Source organism: Lithobates pipiens, unplaced genomic scaffold (assembly GCF_037356315.1).
Source record: "Lithobates pipiens isolate NorthernLeopardFrog02 unplaced genomic scaffold, aLitPip1_a1.2 Scaffold_23, whole genome shotgun sequence".
In the NCBI taxonomy this organism is placed as follows: Eukaryota; Metazoa; Chordata; class Amphibia; order Anura; family Ranidae; genus Lithobates; species Lithobates pipiens.
Genome location: NW_027507785.1, coordinates 98,125,365 through 98,147,616, shown reverse-complemented (window position 1 = coordinate 98,147,616; position 22,252 = coordinate 98,125,365). Strand labels below are relative to the sequence as shown.

The 22,252-nt window shown below is 41.1% G+C and overlaps 1 protein-coding gene across 1 annotated transcript in view; it reads right to left on the bottom strand.

The window, feature by feature from the left end:
* Nucleotides 1-22,252, bottom strand: part of WNK2 (WNK lysine deficient protein kinase 2) — a 312,190-nt gene that overhangs the window by 26,797 nt on the left and 263,141 nt on the right. Inside the window, exons 21-22 of the mRNA XM_077452096.1 lie at nucleotides 9,428-9,633; nucleotides 3,219-3,437 (exon numbers count right to left, since the gene is read on the bottom strand). Of these exons, the coding sequence (XP_077308222.1) occupies nucleotides 3,219-3,437; nucleotides 9,428-9,633 (425 nt within the window). The remainder of the gene's footprint in view (nucleotides 1-3,218; nucleotides 3,438-9,427; nucleotides 9,634-22,252) is intronic.

Genomic DNA, 22,252 nt, shown 5'->3' with positions numbered 1-22,252 from the left:
CCGATTTATGAAAAAAGGGCAAAGAAGAAGCCGTTGTCCAATTCATTTGTTTCCTTATCAGGCATCTTCTTCAGTGCCTTTTGTGGCTTCACTTTTCTTTGCTTTAGTTCTTGTACATCAGTCCCAATGGCTAAATGCAAAAGTTACGTTAAGGGCTTTCATTACCCAAAGCAACCAGGTTTTTGTAACCGGCACTAGAAAACGGACAATGGGTACCTCCCCATGCAGCAGATGATCCACTTTCAGATGCTTTCAATACATGAGGCCCAATATGGCCGAGAACCATGCAGTGAACAGTAAGGGGCGAAGTGATTTTCCAAAGTGGGCTATATCAATTTCTAGTAATGTTACTAGAAGGTAGCAAAAAGCAATTTTACCTTTGCATTTTTGTGTAAATGCATTTTTTTTGCGTTTTGGTTAGAATGGTGAAAGATTTACCCGTTTGTCACTTCTCTATTTATACTTAAAAACCAAAGACAGAAACTGAGGTAAAAACAGAAAAATCTCAAGTAATAATGGACACACCCTAATGTCTATGTGTGACGCAGATTCCCCTTGCTTCCCGGACCCCCAAGTGCCCCCCGTTTCAGGACGGAAAGCAGGGAAGGGGCCAGTAAATACATAATTTACCAGCTCCTTGCTTTTCTGAATAAACACAATGAGTGATCGGTTTCTAATGCTTTGGCCTCTGAATGAACAGGAAGCTGCTCAGCACAGAGCACTTCACATTTACTGTTCAGAGTAGCCGAGGCTACAGATAAAGGAACTGGGGAATCTCTGTCCTCAGTCCCTTTCTCTGTCTTAAAACAGAGCATGGCACATATTTTTTCTGAAGTATATAGGAGTAGGTTTTTATTTTTTAAGCATGCCATTGTTTCATAAATGTCCATCATATGTGGTGTGAGAAATGTTTTAGGCTCACACTTTCGAATAGGGCCATTAGCAATTACATGCGGGAGACCCAATGGGGGTTCCTGGTGATTAACTGCAGGTGAAAGCCCCATTAAAAGCAATGGGAGGCTGGCAGCTCCCACAGCGAATTGTGGCTGCTCACATGGGCTGGCTACATCCAGGGCCAATTATTTGCAGGTAATCACTGTTTGCACAATTACACATGAAAGACTAAAATTAGATACAGGAGCGGTCAACCTCCCATTGCTTTCAAAGGTTCTGCCATTAGCAGATAATCGCCAGGAAGCCCTGCTGGATATTCCAAATGTCATCGCTAACAGGCCCATTCGCAAGTGTGAATGGGGCCTTACTGTAGGCCTCATAATTGAAAGTGTCAGAAAGAGGAATTGCTGCCCACTTTTGGAATGAATGCAAGAATCTAACTGGTGCAGATGAGCAACAAGTATGCCTTTGTGTGGAGCCAATATGCAGACCAACTCAGAAGAAGAAGAAACCAAGCTCTGGGGCCTCTATTACAAAAATAAGAGGGCTGTAAAATATAAGTTAGATGCCAAATTAGTTTGTCTGACAAGCAAAACACCCCTAAGACGCTAGAATAGGTGCTGCAGGATTTCAAACAAACACACCCTGTAAGGAATGAAGATAGAAGACGCTAAGTAAAAAGTGATGCCTTACCAACACTGATTTCTCTGAATTGTATGTCCGTACCACAATATAAGGCAGTCATATGGTCTAGGTTTGTTTGGGGACAAGAAGTTTATTTTCTGAAAAAGTACTATTGGCACCAACATTGTAAATTTTTCACTGTGGAGTAAACGTTGACAGGGTTATCCTAAATGTAAGATTATCTCCAGTTTTTTGGGGAAGGTCAGATCTTTGTTTTTTTGTCTGTAGATTCATTAGGAAGATTTGATTAGGGAGAGCGAGAGGAAATCTAATTAGGACACAGCACAAAAAAATTTATCACTGGCGCAGGAAGTGTTGGAAAATCTTCCAAAGTGGGCTAAATATTCAGCAATAAAAATGAGGCGGAGGTCCAAGCCCTTCTTCACAATCGAATGCAAAAAGAAAAAAATAGCTGGAGTATTTGTGCAAGAAATGTGTCACGAAATTGGAAGTAAAGGGAAAGAATGAAGCAAAAATGCTCATCATCAAAGTAATATCTCTGCAAACATAGTGGTTGGGTTAAGTATTAGGACAGGTTTGATGTGTTAGGTAATTGATGTCTGAATGCCTGGCAAAATACTGCAGTGCCAGTATGCATCAGATATGACATTATGACTAAATTTGCATACCTACATTGTTTTATACTTTTTTTTTTACCATACAAGACTTATTTGCTATTTAAATTCATTTTTTTTATGTACTGTAATTGTACCTGACAATAACAACATTAAACAGATTGCACAGATGTGTTGTGTTTCAGCACATCCTGAGCAATTAATCCAAACAAGTATGCAAATCAGAAAACCAGGGAAAAGTGACATTTATTGTTTTAATTTTTCTGGGTTAGAATTTCAGAGGAAACAAGAGGCACAATATGACAACAAGCCAACTAGCATTTGTAGAACGGGAAGATAGCCTCCATACCTCTCTCAGTAAAGGTTTTCGGCAATATTAAATTTGTAATTGTGAAAACCGGCACACCTTATATGCTGTATAAAAATGTAACTTCTTTCAGAACACTGTTTTGTTTTTTTTGTGCTGGAAATCTTGTTCACGCAACGCCATCGGTTTTTGTAAGAGAACAGTCACTGTGTTGTTTTTTGGGCACTTGATAAAGGGAATTCTATCGTGCATTTGTCTCAAAACTTGCAGTGTTGAAACAGCTAAGCTGTCCTCTATCTTCGCTCCTTACAGGAAAAGGAAATACATTTTTTAAAAAACACAAATATACGAGTAAAACCAGGGCAATAAGCCTGATAATTCCCAGTTTATGCATTGTGCATAAGAGTGTGTCACTAGCCTGCCTTACCAATTTAAATGCTGCATCAGATTTGGGAGTTAGGTAATTTATGTTTCAACGCTAGCAAGAGGCTATTCGATAGCTGAGCTGCACTAACACTGCCCCAAAATGTACCTGAATAGATTTCAGCATAGAGAAGATGAAGATAAATGAATTATTTTCACAGTGTCTGGCTTCTATTGAGATGCAGAAACCCTGCTGTACAGCAGCAAAGCCACGTGCAGTCAGAAGGCAACTCAGCCCCTTGTTGCCTTATTATGCAGCCTGCTACATTTCATCCTGAGATACTGCACTGACAGTGAGACTAGCTCAGGAAGAAAACCCTGCAGTGATAGATCACCTTGTCCACCGTTGCCATGCACATCACCACCATCCCGGACTACACCAGAACAGATATTATCAGACGACACCGTAACCTTCACTGAGCAAGGCTGCTGCGTCTGGACACTACGACCTGGGGACGCTGTTAGGGTGGAGCCAGCAACTTTGCCCTTTAAATCGAGGTGAGATTTAAGTGGATCCTTGGCAGGTAACCCATTGCAGTCTGCAGTTATATTGCCTGCAACAGAAGATCAGATATATAGAGAGAACATGATCTGCAACATCAATATGAAAGAACATTAATTATACAAATAACAATTTTGTGTATATAAAATGTAAAGTGTGACTTCATCATTAAAGAGAACTGGTCAGTACTGGACTTGTGTAAGATTTTCAATCAGTCTAAAAGCTAAACCCAAAGAATATAAAAATCTAATTAATGCATCTGTTCCCATTAATACATCAATAAATGCATGCAAGCAGTGCAAGTAGCTGAATATGACATGCTTTCAGCCTCTAGCAAAGCTCAGACTGGAGGAGGCAGAAGCAATACAAGGAGCCAGTGAGCTGTGCTGCTGTACAAGGAGAATGCTGATAGGAGGAGAGAGCAGATTGACATTTGAGCTCATCACTATGCTGCTTTCCGTGCACTGTCACATGCTACTTATAGGGAGACCTGTAAGTGTTCGTAAACCTGCAGCAGTGAAAAATCAAAGCTGTGAAAATCTCAGAAGCGGTTGCACAGAAATATAAATCTTTTGGCAAGGTAAAACTGCTCCCATATACGCATTTCATCTGTGTCATTAGCAGTTTGTCTCGAGTTCAGTCTTATTATTGTAAATGTAAAGGCTGACTTATGGAAGGTTTGAATGTATCCCTTACTTTCCTTTACAGTGCCTTGAAAAAGTATTCATACCCCTTGAAATTTTCCACATTTCGTCATGTTACAACCAAAAACGTAAATGTACTTTATTGGGATTTTATGTGATAGACCAACACAAAGTGGCACAGAATTGTGAAGTGCAAGGAAAATGATAAAATGGTTTTCAACTTTTTTTTACAAAATAAATATTTAAAAAGTATAAAAAAATAGATGTAAAATTTGCAACTCTAAATAGGTAACAAACACCAAAGCGGCGCTACCTTCAGTTGTAGCAAAAATTAGGAAACTGACTGGCTAGTATATGGTCACCACCATACACGCAAGAATACTAGACAGATAATTGAATAAACATAATGCTGAGTAAAAAAAGTCTCTAGTGAACACAATTGGTGTATACAGTAGATATATGATGAGTGCACCTTTCACCACGTGTTCCACACACCCTCAAGGGGTTTAAACTCACCAGAGCCAGGAAGTTAACAGGCCTCAAACAGCATCGAGCAGTATATTCACTCCAGATATCTCTATGGGATGTCCTTATAGGCAATTCCAAAATCCATGAGCATGGAAAAAGACTCCACATAGTATAGTCCAGTTTAACTATTTATTAAATACCTCAATAAAATTCAATCCTCACGATCGTGCAGCAGAGTGTAACCCTCGCCCTCTTTAGCCCGTCACATTTGACTACACAGGTGCTGAATGGGGGCACCAGGAGGGAGATGCACAGTACCTGAAGCCCAAGAGAACAGAGGAAGTACTAATTCTTGTAATTCTTTGAGTAGAACACCCAAAGCCCATTTACAAATGGCTTTGACCTTGAGCTATACAATCACCTCTGAACCGGCATTGCGACATTGACAACTGAATTTTATTGAGGCATTTAAAAAATAGTTAAAATGGACTATACTATGTGGAGTCTTTTTCCGTGCTCTTGGATTTTGGAATTGCCTATAAGGACATCTCAAAGATATCTGGAATGAATATACTCCTTGATGTTGTTTGAGGCCTGTTAACCTCCTGTATAGACCAATTGTGTTCACTAGAGACTTTTTTTACTCAGCATTATATTTATTCATTTATCTGTCTAGTATTCTTGTGTGTATGGTGGTGACCATATACTAGCCAGTTTCCTAATTTTTGCTACAACGGAAGGGAGTGCCGCTTTGGTGTTCATTTGTTACCTATTTAGAGTTGCAAATTTTACATCTATGTTTAATATTTACAATTTGTTTTTAAGTGGCTGCTGATCGAAAGATTTATTTTATCTTACTAATTTCTCTGTTACCCACATCTGTTTATCATTGCCTGTGTGGATGCTTCCCATTATTCCATAGCGCTGAGATAGGAGGAGTGGGGTAGGGCGAGGTTTTTTTCTTCCTTTTTCTACATTTAAAAAGTATGGTTTAGATCAAAAGCACATTCATGTGTTAGAATGGCCCAGTTAAAGTCCTGACCTAAATATAATTGAGAATCTGTGGCAAGACTTGAAAATTGCTGTTCACAGATGCTCTCCAACCAATCTGAAAAAAACGTGAGCTATTTTGCAAAGAAGAATGGGCAAAACGCATGGAACTTTGCCACACACCTCCACTACGTCATTCATCTTCCAAAGCCAGGAGTCCTAGTTCTGTTTTAGAATTATCCACGCATACATAGGATTAGTTAAAAGTATTGTAAGGATGCTCTGAGTGAGAGGACCAGGCAGAAAATGTCTATCTAAAAAATGTCTATATAAAGAATGTCTACATAAAAACATTAGGATGATCCAATGTGTATATAAGTCCTTCAGCAATCAGGGCAGCACTCGCAGAGAGGAGCAAACTCTATGAGACAAAGAAAAACAAAAGAGGCGCCTCTAAGTGCAGAATTACAAACTTTTAATATACCCACAAGGGTTAAAAACACTTACAGGATCTGCAGTGAACGAAGGCATGTCATATATTCATAAAACAGGTGGTCCGGCATAGGAAGGGTCCCCATTGTGTTAAGGTAATCCCAGCAATGTCAGTGTGTGGTAGCAGAAAATCCCAGGGTAGCCTGCAGATGGTCGTCCAAGGGCTCTGGAGACACTAATGGAACAATCATGCTGTCCGGATCAGTGAGAAGCAAAAGATCCCGGAAGTGACATCAGCAAAAGGGGACAACAACCAGCGTGGAACGCAAGTCGGAAACAGGAAGTAGTCATCAAAACGGGACACGTTTCGGAAACTTCTGATTGGTACCTTCATCAAGCCAATGACTACGGGTTTGCTTAGGTATGGCTACTTATAGCCAGTGGGCGGGCTGTGGGTGGGGCTATGGGTGGGAGTAGGAAGAGGAGATAGTACAAATGTTCTCACAGGAGATATATATATATTGGGTAGAAGATAATAAAAAAACAACATATGATAAAATTGAATAAAAGAGGTATCCTATACCAAGGAAAAGTAAAAATAAATATGACAAAAGGGAAAAAAAGAATAGATAATTGCTTAAAAAATAGATAAGGCCAAACTGTCAGTGTCACCGTGATTAGCGTCTCCAAAGTCGCAGGACGTCCATCTGCAGGCTACCCTGGGATTTTCCGCGGCCACACACTGACATTGCTGGAGTTACCTTAACACACTGGGTACCCCTCCTATGCCGGACAACCTGTTTTATGAATATATGACATGCCTTCATTCACTGCAGATCCTGTACCTGTTTTTAACCCCTGTGAGGATATTAGTTTGTAATTCTGTACTTACAGGCGCCTCTTTTGTTTACAAAGGATTAGTGACTCTCTCACCCCTTCCTCACATGTATACATGTGTGAATCACATGCTCCAACATACCCTGAAGCCCCAGGTATTCCCTAATGGCACCAACAGAGAACTCAGCAGGCAGGTTAACGGTGGAGTCTCTCCTTAAATACACTACTGTCTCCTGTAAAATTTATATTCATTTTCATCCTTTTACTTTATATCTTAGATTCTTTAGCCATCCAATTTTGCCTGTTAAAAACCTCTCTAAATTTTCAATTTATTTATCTGTTTTTTATTTTTTAAAGAAAAGAAAGGTGAAAAAGAAAACATGGTGCTATATACCCTCACTGATGTTGGTTGACGCTTTAAAATATGGTCCCAAAGGCTAAAGTCACAAAACTTTAACACAGGACTACAAAGTTTATTTTTAAGCCAAGTGACTGTCATTTTTAAATATTTGCATTTGAAAATAACTCCTTTTTAGACAAAATGGGTATGCTAGCTTTGTGAATTGAGCCTCAACTATAGGATTTTGGAAATATGCAGTATAAACACAATGCAAGTAGCGTGATGCTGATACAAAGCATTTGCATGAATATTTCTACTCATGAAAAATGCTTCGATACTAAAACCAATATCTTCACCCGGTTCACATATATGTGAATTGGATGCGTTTTGAGCCGCATCTGATTTGCATGACATGCGAACCTGCAACCTTTTCAATGGAACCAGTTCACATATGTGCAGGCCAGCCGCAGCAAGTTTTTGAAAAGAGTCCGATACAATTTTGAGCACAGTTCATGTGATTTCTATTTTCATACACTTTGACAATTCATACCTGAACCGATAAACAAAGTCGCACTGGAGGGGGCTGAAATCCCACTGTCAAAACCAGACTGCACATTTGTGAACCCAGTCTAACCGCCGCCATTACGGAGGGAGACGCAGAAGGACGTGGCAATTTGAGATGCAACATCCAGACAGCAGAAGCTGTGGCAAGTGCTCTACCGCTACACCACCAGGGATGAGGCAGGTGAGTTGGGAATTGTGTGTAAAAAATAAAATGCATCCAAGGGCAAAATAAGTATCGCTAATTGGCGTCGGCAAGTACTTGGGAAAAGGCACCAGTACTTGTACTCGGTCTTAAAAAAACTGGTATCGGTCCATCCTTGCAAGTCATCTTAATGGGACTGTTTATATTGTCTGAAATTATGATGGACCACATTAGAAAAGGTAAAATGGAGATACTATGTCTGCAAATGCCCAGTAATCATGATCTTGCTTTATGAAGGAGAACTACGAACAAGGTGCCAATGTATTTTTTTCTTTATGATCTTATTTGGAATTACGACAAGGCAAAGGCAGCATGGAAGTAGATGACTCACACAAAAAATAAAATTAGATCAAAAGTGAATCTGCTCTTAATGTTTTCTCATCCAGAGAAAGCATGCAGCTAGCAAAGTCAGAGGGAGGTCAAACTCCTTATCTGAATACTTGATTTAATTTTTTTTCTAACAATGTAATTATGGGCTGGAAGACAGTCACACTCCCAACTTCTGGATGGAACACCTCCATGAGTAGATGGATTTTTCAACCCATGCAGTTTTTATTTTCACCAATGGACTCTAAAGTCACTAAAAAGGACACCTGTCCGAAGGATCAAAGCCTGCTCTGCTAATCATCTTCTCAAAATACTAGTTGCCTGGCTGTTTGTCCTAATAATTTGTGAGTCAGTGTGCTGCAATGAGTATGCAGCCAGTGAAGTTAGACTTCTTGGCCTGTTTACCTGCTCCAGGTCAGCGACTAAGTATTTACAGAATGTTGGCTCAACATTAAAGCCAAGTAGGTAGATTATTTTCTTTTCCCCCCTGGGTTCAGCATTAAGCACTCGAATAGTAGCAGAACATAACCCCAATACATTTTAAAAAAAGGTACATCTCATCTCTTTCTGTCAGCACTTACTCCTTGTAGGTCACCATGCCTCTAACAGTAATGCATATGTAGATGAATTAAAAATGAAAAAAAAAAAAAAAAAATCAGAGCATAACTCATGCTGTCCTGAAAAGATTTCAAAGCAGAATGGGCAAAGGAAAATTACTCTGGATATCTGGTTCGGAAGATAAGCTTATACGTATATTAGCAGTCATAAACTGAGACACAATTAATAATAGGTTATGACTTCAAAATCTAAATAGGTCTGGCATTAGCAAGGATAGTAAAAGCATTTGTTTAGAAAAGAACTCTGCATCGCTTCACAGAGTGTTGGCACACGCAACAAGGTAGTGCTGTACTAGTTGTGAGAAATAAGGTGAGGGAGTCATGAACACGATGTACACGCCAGAAGAGTGGTGGTGCAAAAAAAACAAAAACACACACACCACCACTCCCTTTAAATGCATTTTCCAAAGAAAAATTTTACTTTGATGGGCAAAAAGTGGACAAGTAGGGGAAGCGAAAGACACAAAGGAAAATGGACACTTAATAAAAGAAATTGTGTTCCTGAAAACATTTCAGTATTTGGATACTCGAAAGTGGAATTATACGTTAAAGGTAAAGCCTTCCCCTATAGGGGATCATGTTAGGTATACAGAAGGAAAAAAACAAAATGCATCAACCTACTTGCCCCGTTTTTCAGCTGCTGAACCAAAGGATTAAGTAACTTTCCACTTTTCAGTTTATTCTTGCTGACCCTGCGTCGACGGCCACTTGGTGGCGCCGCGTGTAGGAATCCCACATTAGGAGGAAGAGGCTTGCCCAGCCTGACGTAAAGAGCTTCTATCTCTCTCCTCTGCTGTACTTGTAATTCTGTGATTTCTTTCATGTGCCTGACAGGGGGGGAAAAACAAAAACAAAAAAGCTTCACTTGTAGGACCAGCATAAATCAAAGTCTCTGGCCATCTATACATTAATCTGGTACTAGTGGAAACAGATGAGGAAAGAGGATTTCCAGCTGCATTATTATACATTGAATAAAAAGCTTTTACTGCAACACATTATTGATCCCTAAGGGCATCATTGATTAAAATGAACTAGAACAGACCTTGTAAACATTTTTAAAACATATTCACAGAGCAACAACGATGTACAAACTTCAGTAAAGCACCTGAACCATTGTGAAATGCACGTTCTCACTGTTACTATGAATTATTGCATGCACACTGCTCTCTCCTTAATGAATGAGCCCAATACTGACGCTTTTTATGTCAGACAATACAAAGAGCTCTTGTAATGGGTGCAAAGTGCAATAACCCTTATAGTGACCAATCATCACCAGTACATCTGATTACCATACACACAAATTCAACTGTATGAGCAATTCATCCATTTAATTAGACACATTGTTTTACTTTTATTTACTTAATCATTCATTCCCCCTAGACAGTGGTGAACCATCCCTTGGCATTAACATGTCCAACACAGCTATAGAACCCACTTTGGTCAATCCTAGACTGCAAGAGCGTGGCAAAGAAGAGGCTGACGGAACTAGTCTCGCTGCGGGAAGGAGCAGAGGATTGGTAAGTAAATCTTTTTGATCCCCTACCTAAACAAGCAATTAACCCTTGCAGTACAAGTGCAGCCCCAAAGCAAGGAATCATTTTTTAGCTGCCTACAGTTGGGCCTTCAGGTGCATCAGCCTGTATAGAGAGAGAATCAACTCTGCCACCAACAAAACCGCATCAACACAGGCCCTTATTGTAATACCCCAATGACCAGCGATCTTTGCGGCTATAAAAAGGTTGAGTGTTACAATAATAAACACATTTCAGCATCCGTTTAAATGTAAAGCACCCCCTCTACATTAATTTAAATGTACAGCACTTTGTAGACATCTCAACACAGGGATGTAACTACAGAGATCTCAAATTGCAACCTTGCCCCACGCTTCAGGGGGCTTGTGCAGCCCCCCCCCCATTCACACAGATAGGTAGGTCAGTAGGGACAGCATATAGAGAAACCCATCCCCTCTGCTTTACCCCTGCAGCTACGGAAAAGACTGCTTCTCTTCCTCTCCCTCCTGCAGGCATTCAGCAGCTGCAGGAGGAAAATGGAAGGGATCTGTTGCTCTACATGCCACCCCTCCTATCCAGGTCCTGCTGCCCCAGTTTGCTCTCCTGCTTCATCCTTGTCCCTCTGCAGCTCTGCAAGCTTCCCCCCTCCCCTCTCCTGCCATCTGCTGCAGAGGATGTGTCCGGATGGAGAGCAGGGAAGGGGCCAGTAAATATGACCTTTACAGACTCACTGCTTCCTTTACCAAATGGACAGCCAGTTATCAGTACTGATCACTGACTCTGTCCATTCATAACTGAAGCATATGAAACTATGTTTTCTATGCTGCAGTTTGTGAATGAATGGAAATCTGTCTCAAAGGTGAAACATAAGATGTCTGTTTAGACCCCTCATATTTCAACAAGGCATCTTCAACGGCTCCTAAAATTGTAAAAAATAAACATAAAATCAAGTTAAAAAAAAAAAAAAAAAAAACACACTGACACCATAGGTACCAGGGTCACAAAGGTCGCACTTGCCACCGGGGCTCTAGCATTCCGCCACCTGGCTTGGAGGGAAGGGCCTTGAAAGGAGGGGATCAAGGGGGCTCTTCATGGTTTCTTGCACCAGGGCCCTGAAGGTTCTAGTTAAGCCTCTGTAAGACTCAAACATAACATTTCTAGCACAGGACATAACTGGGGATGCCTTTTTGACAAATTAAAAAGGAAGGCAGCTACAAGCAGGGGAATGCTAGGAAATATTTTTCAGAATTCTGTTTCCATGGGCAAAATATATATATATATATATATATATATATATATATATATATACACACACACACACACACATATAGGGTTGCACCAGTACTGATACTAAGCATTTGCACGATACATGAAACTGATACTTTTAGGCTTGGTTGTTTCAGCTGACAGTGGGATTCCCCCACTGACAGCAGAAAAGTCAAAAAAAAAAAAATATATATATATATATATATATATATTTATTTGGAGTAACAAAATTTGTGCTTTCTATTTTGGTGATGTAATGCATGGAATTGTATCATATACAATGGCTAGTATGCAGTATTTTGGACAGACATTGTCTGCTTTAAACCTTCTGGTCAGAGCATTAAAAAAAAAAAAAAAAAAAAAAAGGTTCTCAATACAGAAAACAGTAGTAGAGCAAATATGCAGCAGGGCAGTTCAGTTATTTAATCTAAACTAGCGTTCCTCAACGTTTTAAGTCAAAGCACACCTTTAAAATGCTGCACAAAGCACCCCAGTCTAAAATGAGAAAAAAAAAAGTCAAATAGTTTTACATAACAGCAACATTCACACACGTAGGCCACCCATCAAGAAAGGTAATAGTGCACAATGAAAACATGCACTAAAAATCCGCCTTAATCCACCTGCTGGCTTATATGCATTTTTGAGCAATTTTTAAAGGCATTTTGATAAAGGCACCCCTAAATGAACTGGAAAGCACCCTGGTTGAATAAGGCTGTTCTAGAACACTGTTAATCTATCAGTTCAGAGAAACACAATGCTTAATTAATGACTTTTGGTTGCAACAGTCATTGTTCACACACAGACCTTTCACATTTATATAGGAGGAGATTAATTGACACATTTACCTGGGGTGGGTGCGATTAAAGCAGACAAGTTGAATGATGCATTTTTCTCTGATCCTATTACCCGCTATCGGAGGACCAGAAGCCATTAAAATGATGAAACCAGGGCAGTCAATATTTGTCACCAGTTTACATTTTGTGTGCAAGTAATAAATAAAAACTCTGGCACATTCCTTGGTTTAAAAGAAGCATATCAAAGAAATTGCAAAAAGTTTCTATACTAAGCTCTCTTCTGAAAATGCGAGGTGCCTGTCTGCCATGATGATGGTTTGGCTTTGGTAGCTTTTGAGTCACCGACCGGGTGAAACTACAGCAATAGGGAAAAATCACACTTGCTGCATGCTTTTCTTGCTGTGTGACTCAGAAGTCCTGAAGCTACGCAGAGCCATGAAACTTGCATTTTAAAGGAGGGGAAGGTCAACAAAAGGGGTCTCCACATTTCTCTCTTCAAAAGGTATCTTTTAGGAGCCCCTTGGATTCTAGGCCTAGGCTATTTACAGTACATAGCACCTATTCTGCCCATGCACCAGGTTTAGGTCTCCAAACTGATCTGAGTTTCAGTGGAATTACTGTGGTCCTAGGCCCATGCAATACATGAGACCTAAGGTTATCTTGTGCCCAAATTGAGATCAAGTGCCATTCCTCATGCCTCTAAGCCCCACTTTACAATGTCAGAGGCTGAGCTGCCCACTGAGGGTCTGGTATTTGACAATTGAGTGCCAGGATACAGAGCTTAGAACTGGGAAAACCAAGGTTTATCCTAGACTTTGGCAGAAGTAGCAGCCCTGTGTACAACCTGGACCTAGAATCCAAGGAGATCCACAGGAAAAACTATAGCTTATTTATAGACGAACTTGCAGAAAACGCAAAGGTCACCACACGTCAGCAGTAGCATCATCTTAGAAAGACTTTAGGCCAGGTCAGGGTCAGGCCCAAAACACTTCTAGGTTTGGTTAAACCTGCAGCCCTTTCCAGCTAGGTGACAGATGTTCTCCAGTTTTCTTTTCTCCCACAGGTCTGAAAACACAAGGGGAATACTGCAAGATGTTTGAATGTGATGCAACACTTTAAATCAGCTAAGTGCATATCAGATCCTCCTTACTGAATTGCATTCAGCACAGATTTATGCTATAGGACACAACTGTCCATCTCTTCGCAAACCGCTTTCTTCCTGGCTAATAAGCCTTGCTGCCAGAATGTGCATTAGACATTATCAATCATAAATCTCCTTTAGCATAGAGTCCCAGGCTACAAAAAAGGGGTTAGTACTGCACCACAGCTTGCACACATTATTCGTGTACTTGGGAAGGATTTAGCCATAAACAAAGCTCAACAGTAGTCACCCGCAGACAGGATTTAAAGAGATTTCTGAAGTGAAGAATAAAACATTTGGTTACAGGCACAGCATGCCAAACTATCAATGATATCTTTGATCTAGGCCAGATGGACCAGCGGTAGAGCCTTAAAGCAGGTCTTTTTTAGAATCATGAAGTCCAATTACTATTTCAGTCCTCTTTACATTTCAAATACACACACATTACAATATAAATATTATATATATATATATATATATATATATATATATATATATATATATATATATATATATAAAAAGCAGTTGATAATGGTAGGTTTATTTTAACAGTGAGACTGAAAAACAACAAAAATGTCCAGAAAAACACATTTCAAAAAAGTTATCAATTGATTTGCAATTTAATAATTGAAATAAGTATTTGATCCCCTATCAACAAGATTTCTGGCTCCCAGGTGTCTTCTATACAGGCAATGAGCTGAAATCAGGCACACTTTTAAAAGGGAGTGCTCCTAATCTCAGCTTGTTACATGTATAAAAAGACACCAGTCCACAAAAGCAATCAGATTCCAATCTCTCCACCATGACCAAGCCTAAAGAGCTATCCAAGGATGTCAGGTGCAAGACTGGAGACCTACACAAGGCCGGAATCAGCTACAAGACCAGACCACTGCCAAGCAGCCTGGTGAGAGGGTTACAACAGCTGGTGCGATTATTTGCAAACAGAAGAAACACATAATAACTGTCAAAGCTCCCTCGGTCTGGGGCTCCACGCAAGATCTCACCTTGTGGAGTTTCAATGATCATGAGAAAGATGAGGAATCAGCCCAGAACTACAGGGGAGAATCTTGACGATGATCTCAAGGCAGCTGGGACCATAGTCATCAAAAAAATAATTGGTAACACACTACGCCATGAAGGACTGAATTCCTGCAGTGCCCGCATGGTCCGCCTACTCAAGAAAGCACATGTTCAGGCCTGTCTGAAGTTTGCCAATGAACATCTGAATGATTCAGAGAAGAACTGAGTGAAAGTGTTGTGATCAGATGAGACCAAAATCAAGCTCTTTGGCATCAACTTAACTTGTTGTGTTTGGAGGAGGAAGAATGCTGCTTATGACCCCAAGAACACCCCCCCCCCCCCCATCAAACATGGAGGTGGAAACATTATGCTTTGGCAGTTTCCGCTAAGGGGACAGGACAACTTCACCGCATCAAAGGGATGATGGACAGGGCCATGTACCATCAAATCTTGGGTGAGCACCTCCTTCCCTCAGCCAGGGCATTAAAAATAGGTCGTGGATAGGTGTTCAAGCATGACAACCACCCAAAACACACAGCCAAGGCAACAAAGGAGTGGCTCAAGATCGCTTGCACAGTGCTCCTTGGGATGCTTAAAGCTTGGGAAATCTTTTTGTATCCAAATCCGGCTTTAAACTTCTCCACAACAGTATTACGGACCTGCCTGGTGTGTTCCTTGGTCTTCATGATGCTCTCTGCGCTTTCAACAGAACCCTGAGACTATCACAGAGCAGGTGCATTTATACAGAGACTTGATTACACACAGGTGGATTCTATTTATCACCATCAGTCATTTAGGACAACATTGGATCATTCAGAGATCCTCGCTGAACTTCTGGATTGGGTTTGCTGCACTGAAAGTAAAGGGGCCGAATAATTTTGCACGGCCCACTTTTCATTTTTTTATTAGTTAAAAAAGTTTCAAAAATCCAATAGATTTCACTCCACTTCACAATTGTGTGCCACTTGTTGGTGATTCTTCACAAAAAAATTTTTTTTTATATCTTTATGTTTGAAGCCTGAAATGTGGCAAAAGGTTGAAAAGTTCAAGGGGGCCGAATACTTTCGCAAGGCACTGTATTTGGTTCAGATGGTGTCTAGCAGCAACCAGGTAAGGCGTACAAAGACACACTTGTCTTGTCTACAGTCAAGCATGGTGGTGGGAGTGTCATGGTCTGGGGCTACACGAGTACTGCCGGCACTGGGGAGCTACAGTTCATTGCGTGAACCATGAATGTCAACATGTACTGTGGCATACTGAAGTGGAGCATGATCCCCCTCCCTTTGGAGACTGGGCCGCAGGGCAGTATTCCAACATGATAAAGACCCCAAACACACCTCCAAGATGACCACTGCCTTGCTAAAGAAGCTGAAGGTAAAGGTGATAGACTGATTAGGTGACCTCTCTGATATATAATGGCTCTCCTTAACATCCTAATAGACCAGCCAGGGTTAGCGGGTTACTCTGGGTGAGCTAGCTCACTGTGAGTCCACCCATGGGACAGCCATGACAGCATAATGTTGTTGCCATACTACGGTAGTCATAGATAGTCTAATGATCCTTGATACTGTAACCATACCTTGTGACCCCTGCATGGGTCCCTTCCCTGTTAATAGCCAGATGTTGGCTGAGACGTTGTACGTCTGTATTGTTTTGGGTTTGTTAAGAAAATTAAAAAAAAAAAAAAAGTAAAAAAAAAACTGCATCTGGAGGAGTCCAAGGTCTCTAACATCCATCAGCTCTGTGATGTCGTCATGGAGGAGTAGAAGAGGACTCCAGTGGCATCTTGTGAAGCTCTGGTGAACTCCATGCTCAAGAGGGTTAAGGCAGTGCTAGAAAATACAAGCAATAATAGTGTCCACACAAAATATAAAGTGTACTTTTGTTGCCAGTGGTTTAGACATTAATGGCTGTGTGTTGAGCTATTTACACTGTTATACAAGCTGTACACTCACTATTTTACATTGTAGCAAAGTGTAATTTCTTCAGCGTTGTCACATGAAAAGATATAATAAAATATTTACAAAAATGTTAGGGGTGCACTCACTTTTGTAAGATACTGTGTGTATAATAAATTATATATACATACACACACACACACACACACACACATTACATACACACCACACAAGTATACATACTCGCACACAAACACACACATACACAAGCACACACTACACGATCGTCTACATTAGATTACAGGTTTAGATCTTTTAAAGCCCAACTTTAACCATTTTTTTTTATTTGGACAGAGCTGGAATGGGTTAGAGCAGTGGTGGCAAACCTTGGCACCCCAGATGTTTTGGAACTACATTTCCCATGATGCTCAGCTACACTGCAGAGTGCATGAGCATCATGGGAAATACAGTTCCAAAACATCTCAGGTGCCAAGGTTCACCATCACTGGGTCAGAGTCTCTGTACTTGTAAGCAGGTTGCCTATGCTATTAGCCAGACCCATGTGGCTGCCCAGATTGAGGTAAGGCATTAACTGTGCTATGATTTCTGGCTTACATTTGTGGGCTTTTGGGGTCCAGAGGTCTGGGTCTCGTGGGTGCAGGGGTCAGTGAGATAAAGACCTGACAATACGTGCTGAGAGATGTAGTCCCTCTATGAACATGAGCCTTCGGAATACACCCAAGTCATAAAATTCTCCCATCAAGTCATGCCAGATACGGACTTCACCCACAAGGCCTTTGCAGCCACTTTTAGTGTTAGATAAGGAAAGGACATTCTGCCATGTTTATGTGCATCATGTTGCACTTTAGTAAAAATGGTTAACCACACTAAGCCTGGTCTGAAGTTACTCAAGGGGTGCACATGGGGTCCTAGAGCATATACTCAAGGATCTGAGACCACCACAGTATACAGCAGCAACAGAAGGTTAACTGCAACCAGTCATTAGCATGGTACCTGGTAAGGAGACAGGTTCTCCGTAGCGAAGGTCTGGTTATGGCTACCTTCCTAGCCATGTGTCTGTCGGTCTTCAGGAGTGGATTATCAATACAGAGAGTTATGACCCGATCACTGAATCCAGAAAAGCAAGAGTTAAGTGAGTATGCATGCGTTTGGCAGGACCCCATTCTGTTACCAGGAGTGAGGTAACAGAGGTATGCTGACTGGGGGGCGACATCCACGCCCCTTTTTCTTTTTGGTGTGGGGTTCCCCTTAATATTCATACCAGACCCCAGGGCCTTGTAATGGACTGGGTGTGGGGGGACCTACGCCATTTTTTTCAAAGATTTATTATCTATATAGCCGAGATCTGACAATACATTACAGCCGCGAGCAGTTTTAGATGACATTTTTTCCTTTAGAAATGCCATGTTGCTTTGGTACTGTTATAAATATGGGAAAGATGCACTACTTTACAGGCAGACTAAGGAGACCCCCAGGCACAATATTTAAAGGAATATTTCATTTTTATTGTTTCACTTTAAGCATTATCAAAATCACTGCTCCTGAAAAAAATGCAGTTTTAACCACTTTCAGACTGGACTATTTTGCTGGCTTAAGACCAGAGCACTTTTTGCGATTCGGCACTGCGTCGCTTTAACTGACAATTGTGCGGTCGTGCAACATGGCTCCCAAACAAATTTGACGTCCTTTTTTTCCCCACAAATAGAGCTTTCTTTTGGTGGTATTTTATGACCCCTGCATTTTTTATTTTTTTGCGCTATAAACAAAAAGAGTGACAATTTTGAAAAAATGCATTTTTTACATTTTGCTATAATAAATATTCCCCAAAAAATTCATAAATTTTTTTCTTCTTCCTCAGTTTTGGCCGAAACGTATTCTACATATTTTTGGTAAAAAAAAAAAAAAAATCGCAATAAGCGATTGACTGGTTTGTGCAAAAATGATAGCGTTAAATTTTACTAGTAATGGTGATTTTTATTGTGACTGTGACATTATGGCAGACACATCGGACATTTTTGGGACCATTGTCCTTTATACAGCAATCAGTGCTATAAAAATGCACTAATTCCTGTGTAAATTACACTGGCAGTGAAGAGGTTACCCACTAGGTGGCAGTGTAGGATTTAAAGTGGAAGTAAACCCATCAATTTAACAGTTTAAAAAAAAAACAGTTACATTCCTGGCATGCCGGGAATGCTAATTGCACATTGGTTGTGCTCTCAGTCAAACTGTCAAACCATCCAATGGCTGGTGTCATAACTGATCACATGTGCAGCACCATGGCAGTTAAAGGATTAAACAGGGTCAAAAATGGCAGCTTCCATGGCTGAAAACGATAGGAGGGTTTACTTCCACTTTAAGTGTGTCCTAATGGCGTGTTGCTAACTGTGGAGGGCGGGGCTGTGTTGTACACATCACTGATCTCTGCTCCAATCACAGGGAGCAGAGATCAGTGTCACTGTTGCTAGACAGAATGAGGAAATGCTTGTTTACTTTAGCATCTCCCCGTTCTTCCTCCCCGTGAGACGATTGCGGGTATCCCCACAGTGATCGAGGGACCCGCGATCGGACTCATGGAGGTTCTGACCGGCGCACGTGTCGCCGTCAGCACACATGCGATGGCACAGTGGCAAATTTAAAGGGGCGTACCTGTACACCCATTTGCCTGTCTGTGCCATTCTGCCAACATAAATGTGTGTGCATCGTTGGGAAGTGGTTAAAAACTTTTTTTTGCATTGGTACATGTCCCATGTGGCAGGACCCGGGTCCCCAAACACGTTTATGGCAAAAACTTGCATATAAGCCTTTAAAATGAGCACTTTAGATTTTTCACGTCCCATATACTCCAACGGTGTTCGCACAATTTTTTTGCCTGTTCGTATGTTCTGCTGCGAACCGAACCGGGGTGTGTTCGGCTCATCCCTACTGATGAGCATGCACAAGGTGTAATCCTGGTCTGGGGACAACTAAACCTGCTTGAGCCTGGCGTAGCCCAGAATAATCCACCCTCTGTGTAGGCCTCCTGTGCAACCCACACTTGGTGCCCAATGAGTTAATGGGGAAACACATGGAGGCATTACCTGTATCACAACATGCAGGCCACCCTTACAATCTAGTTCTAGCCAATTCTGTAGATTGCTTCAAAAAATGGGTGGATGAATTTCTAAATGCACAAAATATACCCAGCTATAAAAATCGAATCTGCAAACATCAGAATAGCCGTAACTTCCCTTCAAAGGATTTAGACTGTTTCGAATTGGATTCGCTCAAAACTGAGTTGACTGGCCTATTCTCAATCATTTTACACCAGTCCACAGAACCAAAACACTTTGTTCATAAATCCACTTATATTTAGATCGATCAGATGATGAGATTACAATATGGAAACTGAGAGGTGATTGAGAATATGATTGTAACTTATGATTTTGCAAGTTATCAATCGAAATCCACTTCCCTGTGTGTGGCATGTCAAACTATACATTGATTATCCCTATTGGAAGAGATCGGAAAAGATATTGATCATTTATCAAAGCCACCATTAGAGGAATCAAGAAGGAAGGTTTCCCATTCTGGAATAAATTGGACTATATATTAAAGGTTTTTTCAAACCTTACCATGTAAAAAACAAATGAGCAAACTGCCATCACCCTGAACTATTTTCACTCTAAATCCTGGAGTATGACGCCTTACCACAAATCAGAAGAGGCACAAGTCTTTCACCCAAAAAAAAAAAAAAACATGAAGAGTTACATTATAATCCCACTAGTTCATGTCTACCTTTATTCAGCTATATTCTGACAAGCAAAGGCTAAGATACCCTTATCAGTACACCTAACATTACGGGTGTGACACATGAATGTGCACATCTACCTACAAAGCCTCAATGTGGTTTACCTGCTGTGTAAATGAATAAATTCATTGTAATTGAATGAGCGGAGCTGATGCTCCTAATGCCAAGAAGTACTTCCTGTTATGCAATTCATAAGTACCAGAAATAAATATAAAATTATCAAATTATTTTTAAAGCTAAAATTCCAGGCTTACCTTAGGTAGTGTAACTAGAACCTTCAGGGCCCCAGTGCAAGATACCATGAAGGGCCCCCCTGACCCAACATCAGTGCCCTGATGATCAGTGTGGCCTATTTGTGTGACTTATCAGTGCTCAACAGCGCAGCCTATCAGTGCTCATCATTAGTGCCACCTATTAGCTCTCATTCATGCTGCCCATCATTGCTGCCCATCAGTGCTTCCTCAGCAGGACTGTGTATCTCTCATACAGCCCAGAGCCTGCACTAACAGTTCCCCCTCCCTCCTCCCTCGCATGGATGGGAGATAAGAGAACCGATCTGCTTCTTCTCCTCCCGTCCCTCACGGGGGCAGCAGCATTGCTAGATGCAGGGCTCTAAAGCTAAAAGCGTCTCTCTTACAGCACCCCCTCCCTCCTCCCTTGCATGGATAGGAGAAAAGGGAGCCAATCTGCTCATTTTTATTCTGCCCCTCTCCTCCTGGGCGCACCAGGGTAAGTGTAAAAACCCAGCAGCTGAATGATCAAATTCAGCTGCTCAGCTTCACAGTTTCTGTGGGGCACCCAGGAGGAGAGAGGAGGAATAAAAAGAAGCAGATCAGGTCCCTCTTCTCCTATCTGGCGCTGCCAACCCCCCCCCCCCCAAATGAAGGAATGGCAGGGCTCGGTCACAAGTGCCACCTTTGCGACCCTGGTTGTTCCACCACTGCTCACCTTCAGTTTTGCATATTCATATCTCATTTATTGAAATAGTTTACCCTTATTTCACTACATGCATTAGAAGCTGTAAGCAGCAAGAAAAAGCTTCTCTAATATTATGGCTGGAGAACATCCAGCACTATTTAACACTTTACTCCCCAACTGCTTTCATTCATTTGAATTTCAGCTCTCAAATTTGCTATGATGGAGGTTCAGCATCCCATGTGGGCTTTACTGTGGGTGGTCTACATGCAAATGCAGCCTGCGGAGAACACCCACTCCTTTAGATATCCATCCATTTTGACATTTGCATTAGGACTGAGGGCATTTACTCCAGTTTGTGTAGTGTGAGTGATCCAAACTGTGCTTGGGAATGGTTAAGGGTATAAGGGTACTGTACAAAGAATCACTTGGAAGAGGTGGCCCTGGGCATAGTTCACTTGTGATCTGTACAGTTTGAGTCAGTGCAAGTACAAACCATGCCTGAGCACAAAACCTTCCATAGATTACTGAGCACAGAAGGATCACTGTGGTCTGGTTGGCAGAAGGGATGATGGAAGTGTGCCCCAGAATATTTACTTATAAGCCCAGTGTGAATGCAGACCAGCGACGGAGTGGGGAGAAGGGAAAATTAAACTTGGGTGTGGATTAGTTCAACTATGCCCAATGTGAGTGCACCCAGAAAATATTGTATGTAATAAACACAAAAAAATGGAAAAGGAGGAATCGTGGCAAGCAAAAATAAATGTAGATTAAACTTCACCTTCAGCTCAAACTTCTCTTCATTCTAGTTTTCATACTTCATTTTTGCTATTAATTCAAGTCTGACTGAAACTAGAATTTCAGTGACATGATATATAAAGGCTACTTCAAAAGCAAGAAGAACCCTAAAATATCACAAAACAAAATGGAGATTTTTACTCTGCCAGGACTACTTTAGCTGTAATTCCGAAAATTGCTACACAGTGACTAATGCAGTCAGCAAAAAAGCTCTGAGTCACTTCCTATTATACTTGTAGATTACTTGCGTCAAGGATTTCAAAACGTTGGTTAAGTGCAGGCATTAGTGGAA